General features: G+C 38.0%; 1 protein-coding gene across 5 annotated transcripts in view; it reads left to right on the forward strand.

Moving 5' to 3' along the window:
- EXOC6 (exocyst complex component 6) overlaps nt 1–25,732 on the forward strand; it is a 123,053-nt gene that overhangs the window by 61,016 nt on the left and 36,305 nt on the right. For 3 of the 5 annotated variants that reach the window (XM_054983534.1, XM_054983536.1, XM_054983537.1), the window contains exons 18-20: nt 5,695–5,874; nt 13,019–13,048; nt 20,232–20,373. In XM_054983534.1, coding sequence (XP_054839509.1) covers nt 5,695–5,874; nt 13,019–13,048; nt 20,232–20,373 — 352 coding nt within the window. The remainder of the gene's footprint in view (nt 1–5,694; nt 5,875–13,018; nt 13,049–20,231; nt 20,374–25,732) is intronic. The other 2 variants (XM_054983535.1, XM_054983538.1) reach the window with 1 other exon arrangement.

A 25,732-nucleotide genomic window follows, 5' to 3' on the forward strand; every position in this document is an offset into this window, starting at 1 on the left:
TAAAATGTCAGAAAGCTGCTTGCATCTCAATCCTCCATATGTTTACTCGGAATTAAATATCTCTATGTTACATGAGATGTATTCCCATGTCAGTTTTGCATGGTTTTGTAGGCTCATTCAATAAGGTTGTACTTAGCCCCCCATGAGCTACTTTTGAAACTCCCCTTAGTTAAAAAATGTGTTAGGTTGCACAGGGTGGGAGTGGGGCGGGGTAGAGGGGTAGTGTTGTAAGAAAATCTGTAGTACTTGTCTATATTTCCAAGAGGCAAACAAATCTTTATTTTTTTATTTTAATGAAGACTATTTGCTGAATGACAGTGCAATGAATAATGTAGTTTTGTACAGTTTATTTCTTATTCTTTATTCCTATGAATTTTAAATATTTTGTAACAGAGATTTTCAAAAAAGCTTTAATCTGTTTCAGAATATTTGTCTCTTGAATTCCAAGTTATTACGAATACACCCAAACAGGACAGGATTTCACAGACTGACAAACTAAACAGGATTATTCCTGCCTTCAGTACATTTTATTTTGTAACTAAATAAACCTATCAAATTCCATTGCTTAAAAAAAAAAACCATTGCTAATCTCTGACATCAGTATTTAAGGGAGGGTAAAAGAAGGATAAAAACATCCTGCTTGTATTTAATATGATGCTTCTGTATTTTCAGCCTTGGGGATACTGAACATTACCATTATAACGCTGCAATGAATTTTAAAACTAGGGTAAAGTATAAAGCCCGTGAACAAGCCTGAATACCACATAAATGGCAGTTTTTCTTGTGCAAGAGAGTCACCTGTTGCAATTGGTATACTGTGGTTTGGATATCCACATATATCTGTATGATATAGATTATATTGAACGGTAAATACAGTATTTGTATCTAAATAAAAATAATCACCAATGTTTCTTAACAGCTTTCCTTTGTCTGTCAATATATCTAAATCCAACATAGCCCCATCTGTGAAGCCATGTACAGAGAAGACAGATCTTTTTGAAAACCTGAGAAAAACCCCAGGTTTGCAGAAAAATCTGAAATCTTTGAAAATATTTTGGGGAGTTTTAATCTCTAAATACTAGAAGCAGCATTTATACCTTTAAGAAATGAATGGCCCTCTGCAGTGGCCATTGTGAGAGTTGTCAGGCAACCGCAGCAGTACTGCCTGCATTAAAGCCTTGGTTGCTGTCAGTAAAAAGCAGGCAGAAGGGGTCATGCAGGGCCCTTTCCAGGCTTGTTTTGGCAATTGAAGAAGAGACATTCAGGAGGACACACTGCTATGCAACAGTAGGCAAACACAGAAAACCAGTGTTGTGTAGTGGCTAGAGTTCCACATGAGGATCTGGGCGACACAGGTTTGAATCCTCATTCTGCTGTGGAAGATTTTTGGGTGAGCTTGGGCCTGTCATACATTCTCAGCATAACTTACCTCAGAGGTTTGTTGTGTGGATAAAGTGCAGGAGAGGAGAACAATGTAAGCAGCTTTGAGGTTTCCATTGTGAAGAACAAAGAGATATAAATGAAATAAATAAAAATAGCTGAAGGTAAAAGGCAGATAAAAGGCAGGTTGGTGGATGGGTGACAAGGAGAGAAGGAAGCAAGGAAATAGAAAAGGATATGAGGGCTGCCAGGATGAGAGAAAAAATATATAGTGGAGGAGGGGTAGAGGGGGAAATTAGACATCTGTAATTTAAGACTGATGTGATAGATACATTCTGGACCTAATGGTCTGTAAACCATGACCTGGGAAAATTCACCTTTCACTGTTTTCTTATATGCAGGAGTATCATAACAGCTGAGCATGTATGCTCTGTAATTTCTTGTGCTGTTGAGTACTGAATCAGTAGACACAACAAAAGCAAGGACAAGATGTTGCAGGGTCCTAAGGTGACCTGCACTATACTTGGCTGCACATTTGGATGCCCTGTTACTGCTTCCCACAGATGCATTACAGCTGTTTGATGTTATATGATCTGACCGTGGTGACTTGATCAGCGACCTAGCAGCTACAGATGTTCATATAAAAAAATTGGTAAATTTGGTTTGGTAATACCAAACTGGAGAAAAAAATTCAGTATTCCCTGAATACTGAATTGATTCTGTAGTTTGGTTCGGTAATATGGAGCAAATTCGGTAAAATTTGGCCATTGGGAAACTCAATTCTGGTTTATCTGATGGCCTGAAGGGATCATTTCATGACTACATTTCACCGAATTTGCAGGGGATCTAATCCTGACTGTTCTATAAAAAACCCTCAAGTTTCAGAGAAATTGGACACATGGGCCCCTGAACAAGGTGCCCCCAGCCACTCCATTTGTTCCTATTGTGGGGGGGGGGGAGTCCAAGCTGACTCCCACTGCAGAAACACACGAACCAAGGCTGCCATGGCCAAAGGCACACTCCCAAATGCAAGCTCCACACTAGACATTATCTCCATCTCCATGGACATTCTGGCATTGGTCGTGGGGAAAGCCTGCTGGTAGGAGGCCCCTCTTGGTCTGCCTACACCATACCTACATCTGACATTCAGATATAATTTTGTTTTTTAGCCAAGCCCAGGATCTTGATGGAGAAAAGGAGGAATTCTTTTACTTTTTGTTGAAAATGGCATTGGACACTGTATAACGTTAAAAAAATAACTTTATTTAACAGGCAGGGATTGAATAGAGTAGTCAGGGAATGAAAGTGCTGAGGTAAAATTTTGTTGATACTGCAGAATTCACGTTGAGTAACAGGCAAAATAGTTCCCTTGAAGCTTAGTTTCTTATATTCTTGGTTCTTAGCAGTGAGGGGTGTTTTATTTAATACTTTACAGCAACAGTGTTTCTTCACAGTTTTATGACAACTCAGATTTCCTGGAGTTAGTTTAAAACTATTTTCCCTTCACAACAGATCCAGGGTCCTCCTCAGAGTCAACCCCCCTTTTAAAACGGGGCAAGAATTAATTTTCTCCTCTGAAGGAGATATAACCCTTCTTCTCTTGGTTTGAAACCTACTACCCAATCATTTCTTTTTTAGTTCCGTCATGGCTGCCCTTCCAAGTCTCAATATCCTTCTTATTTCTTAGTTGCAGTCTCCCTTTTGGTTGATAATTGAGCCAAGGAATAGAAACTCTTTAACAAATTCAGTTTCCTCATTGTTAATCTTATAATTGTGTAATTCCTTGATAATCATTACTTTAGTCTTCTTGATGATCAGCTGTAATCTTGCTTTGACTCTTTCTCCTTTAACTCATAGTCGTTCCAAGTCTTCACTATTTTCAGCCAATAATGTGGTGTCATCTGCATATCTCAAACTGTTAATGTTTCTTCTACTAATTTGCACTCCCCTGTCATTTAAAATTTGTTACATAGTCCTAGTGTTGTAATTATTTGTTCAGTGGAATTTTGGAGCTCAATTCCCATTTTTGTTTTGGTAAAATGTGCAAGAAATAATTGTTATTGGTGGAAATCATTGGTAGTTGTTGTTCTTTCCCCTTCCAACATCAAATAGACATTTTTTCTTATTTCATTCTGTACAAATTCAATCTGTTGACTATATATATACTGTATATTGAATATAGTGTAAAGGTGCCTATTTCAGTGCATTCTGTGGGTTTAAACAATGGTCTTAATGAGACCCCTGTATTGAACTATGTGCACATTATCTAATTGTCTGTGGGTCCTGCTGTGACAAAGAGCCCCATAGCGCAGAGTTGTAAGCTGCAGTACTGCAGCCTAAGCTTTGCTCATGACCTGAGTTTGATACTGGCGGAAGCCAGGTTCAAGTAGCCAGCTCAAGGTTAACTCAACCTTCCTGAGGTCGGTAAAATGAGTACACAGTTTCCTGGGGTAAAGTGTAGATGACCCCGTAACAAAAAGTCTGCCAAGAAAATGTTGTGATGTGATGTCCCCCATGGGTCAGTAATGACGTGGTGCTTGCACAGGGGACTATCTTTACCTACCTTTTACCTTGCTGTGACTGTCATTTGTAGTTTCTAAGCACCTGGGGAATTAACTGCTAACAAAGGCCAAGGGCAGACCCTTTGCAGATTTCTCCCTCCCATGCACTCACTATTACTTAAACTTGCAATTTCCCCCCCAGAAAATCACACCAGTGCACATGCTTCACTTGTAATTGGAAATCCCTTTTTTATTCATCCCACTACCTTTTTAGGAAAAGCTGAATCCATTTAATGAACCTAGCCATCCTGCAGTTCTGCTATTATTGACTGAATCTTGTAGAAACAACTGTATAAAATAACTGATAATTTTCTTTTGCTATCACATTTATATTGCCTCATACATAATTCTGTCTTCTTAAAATTATTTATGAACTTTAGCCTCATTTTTTTCATTGTCTGTTTAAATGATTAAAGAGGACTTATTCAGACACCGTATTTAATGTCTTTGTTTCCCTTGGATCATATTAATTTGGTAAGGAAGCATCCTAATCAATACACATCAGAAAACTGTGGCTTCTTAGCAGTATCCAAAAGCATAATTCCACACTACAATCTGACAAAAAAATTAATGTCAATCAATATGGAAAAATTATCTTTTAAATAAAGGTATGATTCATGTTTTGGAAACTATCCAGTTAAAAGCTGAGTAGTGTTTTTCTTCCCATGCACTCATATTTGACCTTTTAAAACCAAGACCAAAATATAATGCATCTTAGTATCAAAGATTTGGTTATCATTATGTTATGACTAGAGATGGGCACGAACAGAAAAAAACCCGAACATGATGTTTGTTGTTTGTTGCCATCCACGAACAGGGACTCACGAACAACCATGAACATGGCCCTGTTCATGAACATGTTCGTGGTTGGCTGTTTGTGGGGGCCAGCAGGCTCTCCTCCAGCCATCATCCAAGTCAAGATCCCTACTGCACCACTCTCAGAAACCTGACTTGAGTAGGCACCAGGAAAGGTACCAATAATAAATAATAGCTTGGCCCCAGAGCCTGGCAACAGCCCTGGAACTTGAAGGGGTAGATCCCTGCCGCACCACTCCTAGAAACCTTACCTGAGCAGGCAGCAGGAAAGGTACCAATAATAAATAATAGCTTGGCTCCAGAGCCTGGCAGCAGCCCTGAAACTTGAAGGGGTAGATCCCTATCCCACCACACACAAAGAAAATTCAAGCTCCAATACACTCTCTCTATTAAAATGCCAACAGCAACTCTCCACTGTCTGCAGTCAGAGCTGGGAGCCCCCCTCCCCCCTGCTCTTTGCTCCCTTGTTGTAACAAATTTGGAGCGCCACACTTGAAAGGAAGACCTGCCTATCAAGCTAAATTGGGCATAGATTGGGGTTTCCAGGGCAACATCAGGAGTTCAGACAGAGTTCAGACAATCCCTGCCTAAATTGCCAAGGGAATTAATTGCAGGTGCCAGACTGGCTTGACGAACAGCAACGAACGAGGCTTGCAACGACCACCTGTTCGTTTAGAATGGGGCCTCACGAACAGCTTGTTTGTGAACAGCAGATTGGGCTGTTCATGGCTTTTTTTTTGGTTTGTATTGCTGTTCGTTCCCATCTCTAGTTATGACTGATTAAAACAACTGATTAAAACAACAATATGGATCAACTAATACCATTTGTGGGGTTTCCCTTCTTCTTGGATCACATGGAGTGTTTTCTAACATTTGTAGGAATTATCTCCACATCAGTACATTTTGAGATCCGCATATCGTACCTTTTTTCCTTCAGGATGCAAGGCATGCTGCTGAAGGGGAGATTTATACCAAGCTTAACCAAAAGATTGATGAGTTTATTCAGCTTGCTGATTATGACTGGACAATGACCGAACCAGATGGGAGAGCCAGTGGCTATTTAATGGATCTGATTAACTTCTTGAGAAGCACCTTTCAGGTTTTTACTCACTTGCCTGTAAGTATACAAAATGCAGATGCTTATAGGTTTGATATAGCAAATGAAAAAAAAGTGTCCAGCTTTTACCCATAGTTAAAATAATACAGATTTGCACAGTCCCTCTGTGTAATCTGTCTCTTCCTTTGTTGGGTTTAACAGTTTTGTAGTATTATATATGTACAGGAACTTACCAGGCTTAACTTTTACTAGGATTTGCAAACCAGATTCAAACCCTACTTTGAAATGCTCATTCTAAAACTAATGCCGGTTAGTTTCTGTGCAGCTATAGTACTGTTTTAACAGTGAAAGGGAAAGGAGGAAGGATTTTTTTAACAGAGAGAAAGGACATGTCTATAAGCACTTGGTCTTTTACTAGCTTTTTAATCATGGTAAGAAATTGGTATGTTACCATCTGTGCTGAAACACTGAACTCAGAAGTTCCTGGTCATGTGGTTATGTTGATTGCTTCCCGGGGCAATATTTTCAGGATACTTTCAAGTTATTGAAAGCAACCTGGCTCTTGCAGAGTACTCTTGCTTCCATGAGTAAGCTTTTATAAGGCTTCTTCGGTACAATGGCAATATCCCACAAAAGGTTTCGGAGGATTATTTAAAAGTGTTCCGCTCAAGCTTGTACTTGGAACTTGTGAGTATATATGTGTCTATGATATATAACCTTGATGCCCAGGGCTTTTTTTCAGCTGGAACGCAGTGGAACGGAGTTCTGGAACCTCTTGAAAATGGTCACACAGCTGGTGGCCCCGCCCCCTGATCTCCAGATAGAGGGGAGTTTAGATTGCCAATCTAAACTCCCCTCTGTCTGGAGATCAGGGGGCGGGGCCACCAGCTGTGTGACCATTTTCTCCGAGGGCAACCCACTGAGTTTCACCCCCCCTTTTCCCAGAAAAAAAGCCCTGTTGATGCCTAGGCTAGGTCTTCTTTACACTCAAGTGTGTATGGGAATTGTCTCTTATATTGTTGTCAGTCTGGCTGGTTGGTTTCTTAAGAGTTTTGCACGTAATCCTCTAGATTTCTATTTAAATTTTACTTAATTGAAGATGTAATATAGATGTTTTAAAAGCAAATATTATGTTTGGTCTCTGTGATACATTCCTTTTTGTATAGCCTGTTTTCTTGTCTTATGTGAGAATACTTACATTAACTGTTGGTAGTACTACATTAAAGGATTTGAGCAAGGAATACTTTCAAGGTTTGTGGAAAATAGATAATTATATATACTGTGCTGTGGCACAAAACAGGATCTTAAATTTCCTGTCTCTCATTTATGCTAGATTTAAAAGATCAACCAGTTTAGTTCTCTAAAGCTGTTTTCTGTAAGATAATGCTTTCCCCCCAATGAACGTTGATGCATATGCAACCATAGCCAGTGCAGGAGGTTTCGGAGCTGTGCAGTTGTGGGCACCCTGTCCTCCTGCTTAGAACTAGGAGGACTCCCAACTTTTATTCAAATTGAAGGCTGCGCATGTTGTCTCTGAGCGCTTTCCAGATTCTACTGTGATGGTTCTGAAGAATTAGGAGTGTATTCTTGTGTCATGTGCCCCATCCCCCACACTAGTTTTTTTCTTTGCTCCTCACTCTGACACAATTGTGGAGGAATCCTACTGTAAGGTATCTCCCTTCCCTGTATCTAATTACACTATCTGCGGTATATATTCATACCACATTCAAAGTGGCAAATTAGGATCCATGTATATAAAGTGTTTCACTCTGGGAAGAGAAATCCTAATCTTACATATGAACGAATAAGATTTCAACTGGCATTGACTGACGTGGTCATGATAGATAGCTCAATGAAAGTATTGATTGGGTGAGCAGTGGTGGTAAAAAAGGGGGGGCCTTATTCTATACTAGTTATTCTTACAAAAGAGATTGATAATAAGGTTGCTGGTATTGGTGATAAAATTGCTGTTACTGATAATGAAGTTGCCATTATTTAATGCTCTTGTAGAGATCAACTGAGAAGAGTTCTGGTTGTCTTTAAAAAAGGATATCATAGAGTTGGAAGAGGTGCTGAAAAGAGCAACAAAAATGATTGATTGGGACATTTTCATTATGAGTTCTAAGCATATATCATATTGTATTATAAATTAAGGAATCCATAAAGTCACTGTAAAAAAACTCAGTTTACTATTTTTGGTTGAAGTCTTCATAATGAAATATATGAACAATATTATTGGCAGTTGTGCACCTGACTTCTATAATGTTAAGAATGTTTCCACTTCATTACAAATGTTGCAAAGAACAAATCTGTGTGATTACTGCTTTCCTTGTGAATCAGTCATCAAGTTATAGATGCTTTCCCACTGTTCTCTGAGTTAAACTTATTAGTTCTATTATATAAAAATGCAATAATCTATATGTGCCTTTAGAGAGAGATTTCCGAAGTCATCAAAATGACAAATGATACAGCCTCTGCATTCTGCACTATAAACATCCTACTTGTAGCAGTAGATTTCCCAGGTCTGTAGTCCCAGTAAATCATGCAGGGGCTGTGGATTGGATACAGCAATTCATCATCAGAAAGTCTGGCAGTCATGGAACTTCCTCCCTTTCTTCTCTCTGCCCACCCCAACAATCCTTTCAGCTCTTAGGAAAGTTTATAGCTGTGTGGTTGTAGTTTGCAGGGGGATCAAATTGTTCTTTCTGACTCTTCCAGCAATGTAGCTTTGCTAATGAAAGAGGGAGGAGAGAGGGATTTCTCCTGCTTCACCCTACCCACTGAAACCTCCCAATGGGTGTGGCTATGAGGATACTGCTGAGGGAGGAGGAGATTGTAGGAAAAGTTCTGGGATCCTATACATCTCTAGACAGCTAGATCCATCTCACTGAATGTGGGTCATTTGCACAGTTCTGATTTTAAAAACCCAGGTTTCTGCTGAGCAGTGCATTAAAAATGTGATTCCGCAACTTGCATTCTAAAGTGATGACATTCCATTTATGATACTGATGCATGTGCATCTGGGAAGTTTGGAGTTTTGGAGCTTGGTGGGTAGGTAAAGGAGGTCTGTGTTAGAAGCAGTTTTGTATATTTATACAGATTAGGACACCCCCCCCCCAGTATCTCTAGAAGTAATTGGGATTGGAGGAAAAAGAGAAGACAGAAGAAAATAGCTTTGGGAAATCAGGGCCCCTCCAACCCTAGAGCCACAACAATTTCTGGAAATATTGCCAGAAACCTAGCTTGCAGTTACCGCAAACTCTCTTTTAGCAGTCCCCAGGCAGTTGGCAGTGGCAGTTGCAGAAATAAGTAACACCATTGGAGTGTATGAACACATGGGAAATTCAGTTAATTCTCCCCTCTGTGCAGTTAGCTTGCTGATAAGGCATGATGATCCTAGGGTCTTTGGCACTTACTTTTAGTAATTAGGATTATAGAAATTTCACATTTTTCTGTAAAATAATGGTTTCTATCTTAATGCACAAAAAAGCTCAACCTTCCCTATGGTTGGAAGGCAGTCAAGACTCGGAATGGCCCGTCGGCAGACAGAACCAAACTCCTCTCGGTAGCCTGGGGATAGAATGAAGTCAGGGAGGCATCTTCCTGCTAGAAAGCTGAAAGTATGTGATCGTCTTGTGCTGTATGATGGATAATTTACCATCTGTTGTCTCCTGGTTTACAGAGTAGACTTGGCTAGAGCAGTATGTACATCAAGGAGAGAGGAAAGCCCAGTAGTAGTTAGACATCTTTGTATATAAATTATGGAAGGTGTTGTTGTAACCAGAAAGCTTGGCCTTAACATTAAAGTCTGCCAGAAAGCAAAACTGCTGGAACCATATCTGTACACAACATACTCTTCAGAGGATGTTTTCTTTTAAAGCTACCAAGTTCTAATTACACATTTAAAATTAAGTTACATTTTTTCTTCCAGGAAATATGTTGAGAGTTGAACTGCAACTTTCTAGGCCTCTTGACTGAATGGGGGAAATGTTTATCAAATCTTGACTGGTGGAGTAGCTGTGACTTTGGGCATTTCCACACACTCAGTTTAGTCCTGACTTTCTTAGCAGTCGATCCCCAAGCATTGGTATCGGTTTGGATATGGTTCTTCAACAACAACATTCGATTTATATACCGCCCTTTAGGACACTCAGAGTGGTTTACAAAGTATGTTATTATTATCCCCTCAACAAACACCCTGTGAGGTGAGTGGGGCTGAGAGAGCTCCTAGAAGCTGTGACTGACCCAAGGTCACTCTGCTGGCTTCAAGTGGAGGAGTGGGGAATCAAACCCAGTTCTCCAGATTAGAGTTCTGCGCTCTTAACCACTATACCAAACTGGCTGTCACATGTCTGTTATTCCTTTACATTTTTACAATTGTGGAGTCAGTTTATTTTGTTCTGCACGTGCTGTAAATAATCAGGATTTTCAAGTGTTGTCATTGGTGGCATCACAGCATACCCCTTTTAAAAAAAAATTTGTGCATGCTTCTGTCGATAGAAGGGGGAAAAGCAAGTCTCTAGCCCCTTCCCTTGAGGAGATACAAGGAAAAAGGCACTCAGTCAGTCGATGTTGTTCACACAGCCATGTTTTTGTGTGTGCTGGCTGTATCCTTAGTCTAGAGCAGTGTTTCTAAACCAGAGTTCTGCAGGACATATCTCATTCCATGAGATATTGTGGATTGTGGAATAAACAAATAAATAATTTGTAATACTGCAAAAAAATCCCAAATACCTTTTGTAATATCACAGTTATTAAGGTTATGTAAGCTGACCTCTCTCTCTCTCTCTCTCTCTCTCTCTCTCTCTCTCTCTCTCTCTCCCCCTACCTACCTACCTACCCACACTTGCACTGTGCAGTCCGCCCTGAGTCGCAGTGAGAAGGCAAACTATAAATGACAAATATAAATAAATTTTGTCGAAGGCTTTCATGGCTGGAGAACGATGGTTGTTGCGGATTTTCCAGGCTGTATAGCCGTGGTCTTGGCATTGTAGTTCCTGACGTTCGCCAGCAGCTGTGGCTGGCATCTTCGGAGGTGTAGCACCAAAAGACAGAGATCTCTCAGTGTCACAGTGTGGAAAAGATGTTGGCAGGTCATTTATATCTACTCAGGAGGGGTGGGGTTGGGCTGAATCATCCTGTAAGAGTTTCCCAGGGTGTGGAATGTTAATGGAGGGAGGCTTCACTGTATCCTGAGGAGGTTCTTTTGCATATGGATTGGTGCTTGATGTGCTAATCTTCTCTGCAGGGCTATTGTCAGGTATAGAGTGTTTTGTTAGCCTGGTGTTTTTCAGGACTGGAAACCATGCTCTATTCATTCTTAAAGTCTCTTCTTTCCTGTTGAAATTGTGTTTATGCTTATGAATTTCAGTGGCTTCCCTGTGCAGTCTGACAAAGTAGTTGGAAGTGTCAAGTATTTTTGTGTCCTGGAATAGGATACTGTGTCCTGTTTGAGTTAGGCTATGTTCAGCCACTGCTGATTTTTCAGGATCCTGCCAACATCTTTTCCACACTGTGACACTGAGAGATCTCTGTCTTTTGGTGCTACACCTCTGAAGATGCCAGCCACAGCTGCTGGCGAAACGTCAGGAACTACAATGCCCGGAACTATACAGCCCGGAAAATCTGCAACAACCATAAATAAATTTTCTTGACAATAATTTAGCAGAAATTGAATAGAGCTTTATCATTGACTTTTTCTGTCTTGTAAATGTTTTCATAGGTAGGGGTTCCTTGGGGTTAGAAAAGTTCATTTAGGGGTTCCTCCATGGAAAAAAGTTTGGGAAACACTGTAGAGAAGAGCTAGTTACCCATGAAGCAAAATCTCACTTTAGGGCAGTCAGGAGTCTTCTCATACTTTTCATACGTGTCTTTTAAAATAGGTGGGGGTCTTGTAAAGGAAGTAAAAAGTCAAAGACAGTCAATGATGTAGAAGAAGCAGTATATGTAGTATGTTGTTTGTACACCTGTTTGTGAACGTTTTGTTAACTATCTGTGCATTTACATGATGTAACTTCAAAACTGTTTCTGTTTCTTAGTGTGTTGTGGAAGATCAAGTATATATGATGTACTAAACCATAAAAAACACCCACATAAAACTATGTAGTTATGTTGTATGAGCATTTATTACAAAGACAGTTGTCTTGATGGCATAAGATCTCTTAGCTGTTAGCAGATTCCCTTTTGTGTATTCAGTTTTGTTCCCCTAAATGTTTGTTTAGTATCTTATTTGTTTGTGTCATCAATTGCTAGGAGCTCTAGTGTAAAAAATAAAAGAAAAAAGAAAAGGCAACATCTTCCTTTCTTTATTCTTTCTTTATTCAGTTTAATGTGAGTATTTTTATAGATATCACTTACTGTGACTTAAATAGAAACAACTTCCACAGTTTTTTTCAATAAAGGAGCTAAATAACAGGTTGGTGATAATAGCCAGGATCCAAAGCTTCCCCCCCGCCCCCAAACATGTGTGAAACAAATATGCAGGTGCATATGAGAAAGGGAGTGATATTTCTTTCTGGTGGCAGTCTCTGAATGAACATGGAGAGCCATTCTGGAAGGTCCTCCAATCTTGGGGAGGAAATAGGACTGAGGAGACCTGCTGCTAGAAGGAGGGAGCTTATATGCATGAGTGGAAGACTGCCCACAGCACCTTGTATCCCACTCAGCGTTTGGAATTACTATGATAATTACATTTGATACAAAACCGTTTCTGGTAACTCTTCACTAAGTCTTTTCAGGATGTCTTTTGAGACATACCGTTTATATAGAATAAGCTACTGTCCTGGCTTTTGCATTTGTTATTGTGACATTCTGGAGAATTAATTCAGTTAGTCCTTTAAAATGTGTGTCCATTTGATTTCATAACTTTAAACAGAAGATGTATTTCAGTTTATCAAAGATTTCTATTTAATTAAGGGAAATTGGATTTGTTTTTATTTTGATTGTTTTATTGCATGATTTTATCTTGGTATACTGTCTCTAGAGCCTTATGTCCATGAGATGGAAAAAATTATTTTGTTTTTAATGATAACATAATGTTTACTACTCAGGTTTATAGAAATAAACTCTATTAGTAGGCTTATTCCTTATTTTTTTAAAGAATTATTTCCTTCTCTGACTGCTTCCCCAATGCAATTTGATGTTGACAGTACTTTTTAATTTTTGTTTTGTTTTGTTTTGATTGCCTTACTGGTTTCCTTCTCAGAATAACAACAATGACCATGCAGCTATGTCGGTAAGTAGATGCAAGCTCTAGAAAAAGCATGCACATGGAAAACTTAAAACTATGAACTGTCTGCAGGCTTATTGCTTCAGTACTGAGTGAATTATTAAAAAGCCCTCTATTTGATTTGATCTACTCACTGCTAAATTGTGTTGTTGCGTGCAGAATCCAAGTTGAAGACTAACCTTGGTCTTTTGGACATCAAGGCAGAAGGAACCTTTTAAAGGCTCATAGAAACATGATAGGGCATGCATTGCATCTGAAATGAGATCATTCAAAGAAGACATAAGACCTCTTGGATGTGAGGTCAGGTGTCAAAATGCAACTATGAGATCTGCATACGAAATAGGGTTAAAATGGCCAAATAGTGGCTGAGAATAAAGAGCTGGTGAAAGTTTCTTAGCCTCTTTCAAAAACATACTTTTTGAAGTTAGGAGAATGTCTGCACCCAAATGTATTTCTTAAAAAAAGATGATGGATTGCTTTAAAGGATTCATGCCCCAGTTATTTTCAGGTCATCAACTTATTTTAAGAAGTTTACTTTGGTCCAACACAAATATTTGCATTATAATAAATTGCTACTTTTAAAATAGAATTGCTGACTTTTTGAAAATTGGATTGGAAAAACTCTCTTTTTAGATTTTTAATTTGCCCACAACACTTTTTTTCACATAATAACAATGTTTCATACAATGGAATATTGTGTGAATCAGTGCTTCAATAGAACAATAAAAACAGCATGTAAAAAATTGTCTGAAAGTCAAACTGGTTCCTATTTGTTATATTAAACTATGTACGTATGCACATATATTACTTGAGGAGTTAAATAAAATTTATCTATCATACGCAAGAGAATAAATCTTTACAGACAGACAGACAATAAGAGGAAAAGTTAAATGTTCAGTTCTGCAAATTTTCCAAGGAAACAAAACATATGGATAGCAAAATGAAAGGCTGGCCAAAAGCTGCTACACAGTAAGAAGCAAATCAGACATCAGTGAAGGCAGTCCAAAAATGGTTTCCATGTGGCTATCAAACTTGACATATCTGTATTCTTGAATTCATTCTTTCATTTGTTATTAAAGGCTGATCCAAATGTTACTGTATGAACACAGACACAGTATAGACTTGCAGTATATGTACCATAAAATTGTTCGGTATGCAGCACATATATGTCTTTATCCCAGTGCAAATATGTTGCGGGAGCTGCTTTTGTCCTTTTTTCTTTTAATGATTAAAATAAGCATATTTGTGTATTTTGAATCCTTGCATCTGGGGAAACCCAAGATTTACTTTACAATTCCATATCATACCACAGTATTTGTAAGATGGGGAAAGATCAAACAAATCATTAGGTTGGATCCCAATAATGATGATATTGCTAATGGAAAGCATTGGTAGGATAGAATTTCCCTCCCGCATCAGCCCATTGATCACCCTAAAATGCAATTCCTATGGAACAGGGTACCACAGGAACAGCATGAGCAGTGAATTGGAGACCTGCGGTGGTAATTGCTCCTTCTATTAATAGAAAATATTATCAGGATCTAAATCACTACCTGGTTTCCTGGACATTTTCAGCAAGTAGAAAGAAGTGTGTATGTGCATTGCTGCTTGTAGAGAACATAAGGAAAATATTCTCTGGCAAAAAGTTACTTACTTGTGTATTTAGGTACATATATGAAAGACTGATTAAGTGCAGATGAGGAAAGACAAAGACCAAGCTTCATCTTATCTTCTTTCAGTTATGCAGCTTCATTACACAAGATATATCAGATTAGTTGAAGATGAATATGTGGTACTAGCTGCATGAGTGCTTGAACTTGTTTTTATTTAAATCGGAAGTCGCTTCAGTGGCATTTGCATGATAAATTGGTTCCTTTAGTGGGATGATCTTTTGTTGGGCAAAATGACATTTGTAAGGACAAAATTAGAGTCCAGTAGCACCTTAGAGACCAGGGTATAAACTTGCATCAGACCAGGGTATAAACTTGCATCAGATATCTGACGGTGAGCTGTGATTCACAAAAGCTTTATACCCTAGAACATTTTGTTGGTCTCTAAGGAGCTATCGGACTTGAATTTAGTTCTGCTTCTACAGACTAACATAGCTACTTGTCTGAAACTATCTTCCCTAGGAACAGAGTCTCTGGCAGCTATCTGTCCCAGAACTTACATGTGGAATATATATAACTAAAAGGGTGTCACTATGACAGCTTCTGATGTACTGAGCTTCACAAGGCTCCTTTTCCTTGGCAATGGGGATTAGATGTATGTGTGGAAATGCACTTTATAATACCTTTATAGCAAAAAGGGAGGAAACATAGGGTTAGCCCTTTGGCTGAATTAGGATTTTTTTTTTATAGAAAGATTCCTACCATTGGAGGAAGGACTTCCTCTTCAAAAGGTTCTTCTTGGTTAGTGGTAAGGGAACCATAGGATCCAATGTATTGTTAGATTCTCTCCACTGAGGAAAAAGAAGAAACTTGTATGCCAGAGTTAGAGATTGATCTTCTGACTTCTTATCCAGTTTCTCATCTTGAAGTTAAAGCCAGTTTACCTTTTGAGAGTTGTGTAGTTCTTCTTGGCCTTTTGGTTTTGTGCTGGCTGGTTCTTCTGAGGATTTGATACATATTTTTGCTCTCACCCTGGTGTTCTTCAGAAATAAACATATCACAGATTGAGGTAACAACAGTTTTATAATGATGGAAGAAGCTGAGGGAAAGACACCTATAATCTCCAGTTCCCATGTAATCCTATTCTTACCGAATACAGGACATTTATTTATATTGCGCTTTTTTCCACAGTGGGGACCCAAATTGGCTAACATAATTCTCCTGTGCTCCATGTTATCCCCACAACATTGTGAGGTAGGTTAGGCTGAGAGTGTGTTACTGGCTCACCAGTGAGGTTCCATGACACAGTGGGGGGTTGAACCCCGTATTCAGTCAGATTGTAGTCTGACACTAACTGCTACACATACTGACTTTCTATGTTTGGAACATTTCAAAAATTTGTTCAGAATTGGTCAAAAATACTTCAGACATTTAAAAAAAATCTTTCTCAAGCATTAAATGAAATATATAGTTGGTAAATGAGATTTTTGTGGGAAGAAAGTTTGTGGCTGGAAACAAAGCCTTTCTAAGAGCCACCATATTCATTAATCATAAGAAATTCTTGTGGAAATAAAGCTTTTTTCTCAATATTACAATCCAGCATCTAAGTGTGTGAGCCAGCATATATGTCTATGATTGGTTGATTCATATTATGCCCTTATAACTATATACTGACAAAATAGTTTGTAAAATTTTATTTTATTTATTCACAAAATTTATATCCCACCTTTCTGCCCAATCAGTGCCCTCAAGGCAGCTGGAAACTGAATGTTACTTTGAAATTGGATGTCAGTCTGAAAATCTTAATTGTCTCTAGAAAAAAGGCCTGAAGGAAGCATTGCAAATATTTTCAGTGTGCAAACTGAGCTTGTATGTTTTAATCAGTCATCATAAAGCACAGCTGATGATCATTCTGTTTCTTTTTTTAATGGAAAGATGAAATTTAGAGCTGTTGATCAAACTAAGTTTAATTCTTTTGGGTACCTGTCAGCATAGCAAAGTAGATGTGTTTGAATTAAGTTTTAGTGTAACGTATTGAAATAAAATCTATTTAATTTATGCTTCAATATTGTTTAATTATGAAACTAGACTTCTGAATTGAACAGACAACTTTTGTTGTTTCCTGTTTGCATGGGGGATTGTCTTATTGTTCCTGTGATTGGCAGCAAAAGCCGTATTTCACAGCTTGCAGTGAGGAAGGATTGGATAAAAGGCGGTAGTGCTCTGCAAGCGATATTCAGATGCTGTCAATCAAAAACCCACGTAGGCTACTTAGAGAAAAGGGTTTCTTACTGATTCTTCCAAATGCCGTCTCATGCTGTCCTTGATTGGCACTGCCTGGCAGGGAGGATGGATGAATCTGTCACCGGCTGGTTAATTGTGTTGCTGGTCTCAGTCTGACATCAGGTCTTTGACTCTTAAGTGGCTCAATACAAAACAAATTAGCAGATTGTAGTCATATTTCTCATTCTATATGCTTTGACTTTGTTGAATGCAGTCCATAAATCATATTGACTGACACTCTAGTGAATGATGAAAGCTGCTTTTGAGACAGCTAGCATGGTTCTAGAAAGCTGCGCCGTGAAGGTGCCATGGAAGGATGCATATGGCTGACCCTTTGGGAATTTCCTAGGAGCCAAACGTCTCTTTACAGCAATTGTTCTTAAGAGAAAAGCTTTTGGATACTACAGAAAGGATTTAACATGTCAGCAGATTCTCTTTTACAAACCCCTTTGAAATATAAGAAGTTTGTCTAAGGGTTTTCTCTTTTTACAAACTTGTATTTCAGCAAATGTGAAAGGGTGGGTAAAAATGTATATGCTTCTAGCAGGTGTTCCTTTTTATATATATATAAAGGAATCCTTATTGCCTGAGCTTTATAGGTTGGAATTAAAAAAATATGTGTATTGGATGGATGCATTTAATTTGGAGGAACAAAGATGAAAGTGTTAGTAACTGCAGGGTACTGTAGAGGAATGAAATGGAACTGTATTTTCCCCTGGTTAAATATGTTTAATTGATGTAGTTATATTAAATAGTATTCTGGTGCTGAAAATTAAAGAGGACTTTGGAAACAGTTGAATGATTTTAATTCAGAATTTTAACTGATAATGTTTATGTTCTTATACTTCCTTGAAAAAATGTATTTAAAAGAAAAAGAAAATAATGGTTAAAAAGTTTAAATGCCGCATTCTATAGAGAAAAGTGCCTTGTTGATGAATATGAATTTGAATTAGTATCACATTAAACACGTATCTGGTTTGTTGGTTTCAACTTGGAAAGCAAATACATCTTTGAAAAGATTTTGGTAAAGTGGGAAAACAAATTCAGTGGCACTTAAAGCTCAGACTTGCTTCTTTGACTTGCTCTGAAATGTAAACCCAGAGACTTTAAACAGTTCTAAGATGCTTCTTTCCTCTCCTTTTGCGTTTGTTTGACTGTGCCCTGAGAGCAATAAGCCTGTAGTCCAAGTGCATAGTTGAAAGCAGTTGTATTAATTTTTAGGGTGGCATTTATACATTACTTATAACAAGCATATAATGTATGTGAATGAAAGCTAACAAAAGAAGCCATAGCATTCACTTTCATATTGTAATCATTACCTTGTGCTCCAGTACTATTCATATGCCAGTTTTAAACAACTGAATACATAGGTTTTGTGAGAAAGGTGAAATGGAATATTGTATAGCAGTGCCGTCTACAACATGTTTCCATGTGGGATTTAATTGGATGTTAAAATATTTTGATCTTGATAACTTGATCTGCTTACTGTTAGTTGTTACATCACAGTGGCACAAAAAATAGGACACGGAGCTGATTTGATGAAGCGCTACATTAAACTACAATGCAGTTGTTCCATTAAATCAAAATGGCATTTCCATTAACTGTCTCAAATCTGCTACATCATAATTGAATTAAGTTAATTGATTTGTTCTCCCTTCCCTCCTCCTCCTCCCCTCTTTTTTTTTCTTTTCCCCATTCATATTGATATTGTTCTGTTTGGGGAATAGCATTGCATGTCTCCCAGTGTAATTAATTACCACTGGGTTCGGGAGACATTTAGGCATGCTGATTGTGCTTTGTTTCGTGCATTATTTGTTGACAGTTGGTCTGTTCCTGTCAAATTCATTAGCTTCAGAACGTAATTCAGTTTTTAAATCTCTGTTAAAGGATACCCATTGATAGGATGGGTCTACAGAAGTTACTATCATAAATGTAAACATATTGCAACATGCAAAGTAGATATAGAAAATCAGGGCGGGAAACCAGGAGGAAATTCATACCACTGCCTGTTGAATGTATTTTGGTTTAGCTGAACACAAGTAAGGGCTCAGTATGTTGCCTGCAAAAACTGCCCACCGACTTCAGAGCAGTTTTCCTATGCGATGAATAGCATTATCTGTATGTGCAGGCCATGAAATCTTTAAGTGTTTTGCTGAGAACTTTCTTTTCTCTCCTTTTGAAGTTTAATATTTACTATATCAAATAATATACAATACCACTGACATGTTATTTCTAAATAAAACAGCTGTAGTACTTTAACTCGTGCATTAGCTTTGTCTAATGGCAACATCTTTTTTCTGATATGTTTCAACTTCTGAAATGATAGCAAGTTGCAACCTAACTTGTTAGGAAAACATCATATTTGGCTACAGAAGAAAACTCTCCTTCAAACTGAGTTAAGCTGTGATCCTAAGATATCAGTCGTATGGACTCTAACTTGGATTAAACCCCACTGAACGTGATGGGGCTTACTTCTGGGTAAATGTGCAGTCACTTCCCAGGATGGCATGTTAGCATGTTCATAGCTAGCTCTGATTTGTTTTTCGTAATCATTGATAATGGTAGCTATTATGAATTATACTGTATAAAGTACTACAGTGAAAATGTAGAACAGTAGGATTTGAGTCTACTGGCATTGAGAGACCAACAAGATTTTTAGGGTATAAGCTTTCAAGAGTCCAGGCTACCTTCTTTAGTGGAAAATGTAGTCATTGACATGCATGCAGAGGGCATGCATTTTGAACAGCAGAGGGCTGCATATAACTTGGAAAATGTGATTTTTAGAGTTGTTTTCTCAGATGTTGGAGAAGTTTATAGATACAAATGAAGGTGCCAAGAGTGGCAGGACCATTTCAGAATTCAAGGTGGAATGTTGTAGTGTTTTAGAATGTCCATGTTGTTGATAACCATAAGCATGTGTTCTGCTGTGTGATGTTGAAGTATGTAACATGTCAGTTTTGATTGTGCTTGCACCATATTCACAAATATTACAAAGAACAATTACTTATGATATCTTTTGCATTTATTCTGTCTGAAAGTGTTTGAGTATTGGTTTAACATTCTAATAATGCAAAGCTAAATAGAATCACGGCCTTCTAAGCCCATTACATTTTAATGGATTTAGAAGGCTGTCACTGTTTAAGATTGTCCTATTAAAGTAAGTTGCTGTTTTGAAACAGAACTGTTTAACTCTAAAATAGGAACATTAAAACTGTTTTTGTCTTGAACTAAATGTAGACGATAATTATCCATTTTGGTCCTGTGTGCTTGCTTATTCTTGTTATCTTTTTTAATAGGGGAAAGTGGCACAAACAGCTTGTATGTCCGCTTGCCAGCATTTGTCAACCTCCCTGATGCAGATGCTGTTGGATAATGACTTAAAACAAATAAGCATGGGAGCCATTCAGCAGTTTAACTTAGATGTCATACAGTGTGAATGTAAGTATGAGACTTGGTATTATACTAAGGTACACAGACTCATATTTGTTTATTATAATTTTGATTTCCAACATAAATGCATTACTGAATTGAATAAATATTCAGAGTGGGAAAATATACGATTTATCTTACTTATATGGGATGGTATATGCAAATTGTTGTGACTTTGATAGTTTAATCTGTATTTCACAGAATAAGAAACCTGACATGTAACACTATGCTTACAAAAATATGAGCCTTGAGAGACCTTTATAAGCAATTATGTTTATAGTGTAATCCTATGCAGAGTTACAGTCTAAGCACTGGGGATTGCATGGGATAGAACTGTGCACTTAGTTCTTGATACCAATTCAAAATTACAAATGATTGAACATCAGCGGGGCACATGCCATATAAAAACAAACATCATAAGGCTACATATTTCAGCAATTACCTACTTACTTAATAAATCAATCTTAAAAGCATAGTTAATTAATCCTAAAAGCATAATTATTTAGTCTACAATATATACTTAAAATATATCCAGACTGTCAACAAAATTGTACTTCACTATAATTTTTATAATATAAAGTGCATAGAATTCCAATTACCTTATATTATCAAATTATATCAGTACTTATCTAGGGTGCAACGTATTTAGCCTATTAATGACCATCCAGCCATACTTTGTCACTTTAAATTTCCCTATTCCTGTCTGCTAACATTATTATAATATAATTCTTTCTGTCTTTCCCTGGCAGACTATCAATTATAGAGTTAATATAAATGTTTCTATTATGTTCATATATTTTACAGTCGAAGATGACATGCAATAAGGACTCAATGCTCCCATCTCCGCATGGGCATAGACATTTTTCATGAGGTATCTTCTTATATTTACCTTCCAGGACAGCAGAGGATAAGACATCATACTATAATAGAGTAAAAGCTCTCCTATAATCAGGATTCTCTAAGATGTTTATATAAGGCATTGGTGAAACCTTATTCATGATAGATCTCTCCAATAAATTGTTCTTAACTTTAGTCAGGTCATGTTGCCTTTCCGCATCCAGGATTCTTTGTTGATCAGAACCTTAGCCTGTGCCATTTTCATGGTCAATAGATACTGTTGGGGAAAACCATAATAACCTAATTTGCTCCTCAACAATCGCAACCCGGAAGAAACAAAGATATCCTTCAGAATTAGACATGCAAGGCCATTTATGGTAGAAGCCAGTTTTAACCAACATAGAATAACTGCAGTCCATAGTCTAGCTTCCACTGTTACCATTCTAAGTTCCACTATTACAGCTGCATTTGACACATTATTTGGTGTTTGAAGTACTGGTCTTAGGAATTCGGGCTGTGTTCTTTCCATCAATGTCCGCTGTAATACTAAGCAGAGCTCCATATAACATCTGCATGAGAGATTTACTTGAAAATAATCTAGTGGCTGCTTCCGCATTACGGCCCCCTTTGGACCAATAAAATTTTTATATCACTCCAGCACTCTTTTGTGCATTAGAAGAAACATATTTTATATGTGAATTTTTCCTTCTGTTATCCTGTATGAACATACTTAAATATTTATAACAGGGCACCTATTCTATGCAAATCTAATTTAGATACCATGGATATCTCTTAGGTCTCTCTGCAAAGCCATTATTTTGGTTTTATCATAATTAATATCCAGCCGGTTTTGCTGACAATAGTTAGCAAGTGTACGCAGTGCTCTCTTTAGTCCAACTGGTGTCCTCGAGAAGAGCACTGCATCATCTGCGTAAAGCAGTATAGAAATATGCTTATTTGCCAGCTTTGGAGGATGATGATCTGGACTATTTAAACATTGCACCAAGTCGTTTATGTAAAAATTGAATATCAGTAGTGCTAAAATGCAGCCCTGTTTTATTCCTTTCTCTGATTTTATTGATGCTGTAAAATGGCCTTGTGGGCTACATCTTACTCGTATTGTGGTGTTTTTATGTAAGGTTCGAATCAAGAATAAAAGGCGCCTATCAATAGAAGAGGCCTTTAATTTATCCCACAGTATGTTTCGAGAAATGGAATCTAATGCTGACGTAAAGTCAATGAAAGCTGCATATAAGGACACTGATGATTTGTTAGAATATTTTGCAATTAAGTGATCCAGGATCATGCATTGGTCTATAGTTGGACAGCCTTCTCTAAAACTCGCTTGCTTGTTGGCCAGACACTACTCCTGTTCAGTCCAGTCTCTTAATTTCCACTGTAAATGCCTTGCATATAATTTGCTCAAAGTGTTGAGTAAGCTAATTGATCTATAATTTGATGGCAAATCTTTATTGCCTCTCTTGTAGATGAGAACAATAACTGCCGCTTCCGCCCCCCCCCCCAGTCTTTTGGCATTCTACCTGTTTTATCAATTGCCGTAAATAAAGTTGTTAATATCAGGACCCACCATTTGCAGTTCTTTTTTATTACTCCTGGGGAGATTAAATCAATACCTGCTGCCTTTCCTGGCCTCAGAGTTTGTCCTTGCCCATACTGATTTTAAACTATAGCAAAATACATTTATGTTGACGTTAGGAATAGCTTCCTAACAGTAACAGAAATTTTGTAATGGAATAAACTGCTTAGAAAGGGTCACAGTCTCAGTTCTTGGGAGGTTTGAAATGACTGGATATTTTGGCATGAATTGCAATATAACCAACCAAAACCAATAAAGTTATACCCTACAATTTACAGTTATGTGTATCTGCTGCTTTTACTTACAACAACAGTAACAAAGTTTTATAAATTATTCTACTTGTATGTGAAAATATTTTTCCTGATAACTTCTGTCTGAAAAATCAATTTAATAACAGTGGTATTGTCGAAGGCTTTCACGGCCGGAGAACGATGGTTGTTGTGGGTTTTCCGGGCTGTATTGCCGTGGTCTTGGACCACGGCAATACAGCCCGGAAAACCCACAACAACCATAATAACAGTGGGTTTTTAAAGAAAGGCTTTAATGGGCATAGGTGAAGAATAGTTAAATTAGAAAATATGCTGTCTAGCAGAGGCACCAACATAATGATGCATCTGAGTGCCTTCCTTTCCCCCATTTCATAAAATATAGAATAGTATAGTCTCTGGTCTACAGATTAGAAATTTAGCAGTTATGCACAAGTTACTTAATACATAAGTGTATTTTGGGATGGCTTACATGGAGGAGAATTTGTAATGGGGAATAGGAATGAGATGACATACAGTAACTCTTGCTAATTGGTGATAGAAAAGACAAGCTGGGGGGCCCACATGGAATTGTCTGAGGGGAGTAATTTGGAAATCCCTCAATCCCCAAGGTATTCCCCTTCAGGATTCCATAAGCATGCTGGTTTACCCTCCCTCTTTGACTGACACTCATTTGCTGTATGCTCCTGGAGCATATTCAGTTCTATTAATATTTTTCTTGTAATTAATTTGCAAAGTCCTATTTTTTCTGCATACTTGGGCTGTCCTCAGAGTATATAGAGACCTACTATACCTCTTCTATGGGCAGTCTGTTTTTGCTGCTTTCATGACTGGAGCTAGCCACTTTATCAGTTGGATTTAGTAATTAAGGTTGTTCTATAAAACATGTTTTCAGACAAATTTAGCTCCAAACACTTTGCTTAATTTGCATGCTATAGCAAAAAGAAAGTTCTTTAGAATGTACTGAATTTACTTTGTTTTTAATATTTCATTTGTTCTGCCATGGCCACATTCCAGGACTAAGCCAGTTTAGGGGTTTTTTTTCCTTTAGAATTTTGAGTTTATTTGTTACAATAGTGACATACCTTAGTACCTGATGTGAACAACTCAGTTCCATGACTGGACAATTTACGCACAGTGTGTAGCCAAAGTACTTGGATGTAACTTTGAGTTTTGTGACCTCTTGTGTGAGGCAGTAAGCTTTCTGAATTTTAAAGAGATTTAATTTATATTCAGCATCCTAGCCTCATCATTATACTCTTCTGAAATGCCACTAAGTAATGAGTAGGAGGGGAGTCCCTATTGGACAGGGAATGTATGGAATCCCAAATCAAGGACAAAGGCTTTTAGCTCTCTTCCCTTTTTAGGTTTGATAGACTGACAGATACAACAATAGATTCTGTGGGTGATATGTAGGAGTGGTTTTAAATCCGTGTTGAAGGCAATCGTGTGGTTTCTCAGTGAAAAGCCTGGGATTGGCAGGAAAGTTTTCCTTAAAGACATCTGCTGTAAGCAGCTTTCTCTGCCATGTGCTGCCACAGAGGTATGTTTAGACGCATTTCTAAGGTGCACACAGTTCATGTGGTTTGCTGGCTATCGGTTAAGCCTTTGGGCCTTAATATCATCCTCTGTGGACTGAGTGTGGAATATATTCTAGAATGTGGTGACCTTGGCCACTTGAGGGGTTTCATGGCAAGTATGCAGGGGTTTCAAGACAGCATGTAAAGGCTTCCAGAACGTAGAGAGCTTTAAGTCTATTAATATATGGTGTACCATTATCACTTATGCATTTACACATGCTATTGGAGGCTGTGTTGCTTATGGAACTTGGAAGGTAGTGTGTGTATGTTTGAATAAATACATTTTGACATTGCATTGCTGCCTTGCGTAGTTGCACTGTGCTGAACTGCTGAATGGCAGTTTGTCATAGAGGCAGCTGGAACAACAAAGCCATGGATTCTCTACTGGTTGTGGGGATATGATTAAATGAATGACAAGTGGGGAGGGGACCTGTAAGATTTGCACAGTAATACCATCCTTGTAGCTCCCCCTCTCTTGCTGGGCCACTCACTCACCTGTCTGTCTCCTTTACCTAACTTGCTTGTGTGTTGGCAGCTCCAACTCTTTCTCACCTGATTTAGGTGGTGGCAGCAGCTTCTGCTCCAGAAGCTCAAACAATGTTTCTTTCTTTGAGGGGGGGGAATTTAACCACCCCTCCGTTTTAGTAGGATCAAATTCTTTTGGCAAACCTGGGGTATTTCCTACATCTGAAGAAGGAATACCTTCTCTCTGAACCTGACCCCATTCTCTGGGTCTACTGATTTGCACAGGGACAAAGTTCAGCATTAGATTATTGAAGCTCCCTTCAGGTCAATCAAGCTGAATGGTACTGACATTGGTATTGACATAAGATTTGACTCAAAATGCATAATTGGAAGAGAGCTCTATGAGGAAATGTTTATTTCATATGCTAAGACAGACTATTATATTTTATCAAGATTAGTAGTCTGTCTGAATGAAGTACCTCAATATATCAGTCTCAACATGGTCAGATCTGTGGATATTGAAAACCAGATACTGGAGCCATGTGAACAGGCAAGATAGATCTTTCTACAAACCTGAAAAACCTGGTTTGCAGAAAAATCATTTTCTCTCTCTCTTTCTCAAA

Source organism: Eublepharis macularius, chromosome 6 (assembly GCF_028583425.1).
Source record: "Eublepharis macularius isolate TG4126 chromosome 6, MPM_Emac_v1.0, whole genome shotgun sequence".
Lineage (NCBI taxonomy): Eukaryota > Metazoa > Chordata > Lepidosauria > Squamata > Eublepharidae > Eublepharis > Eublepharis macularius.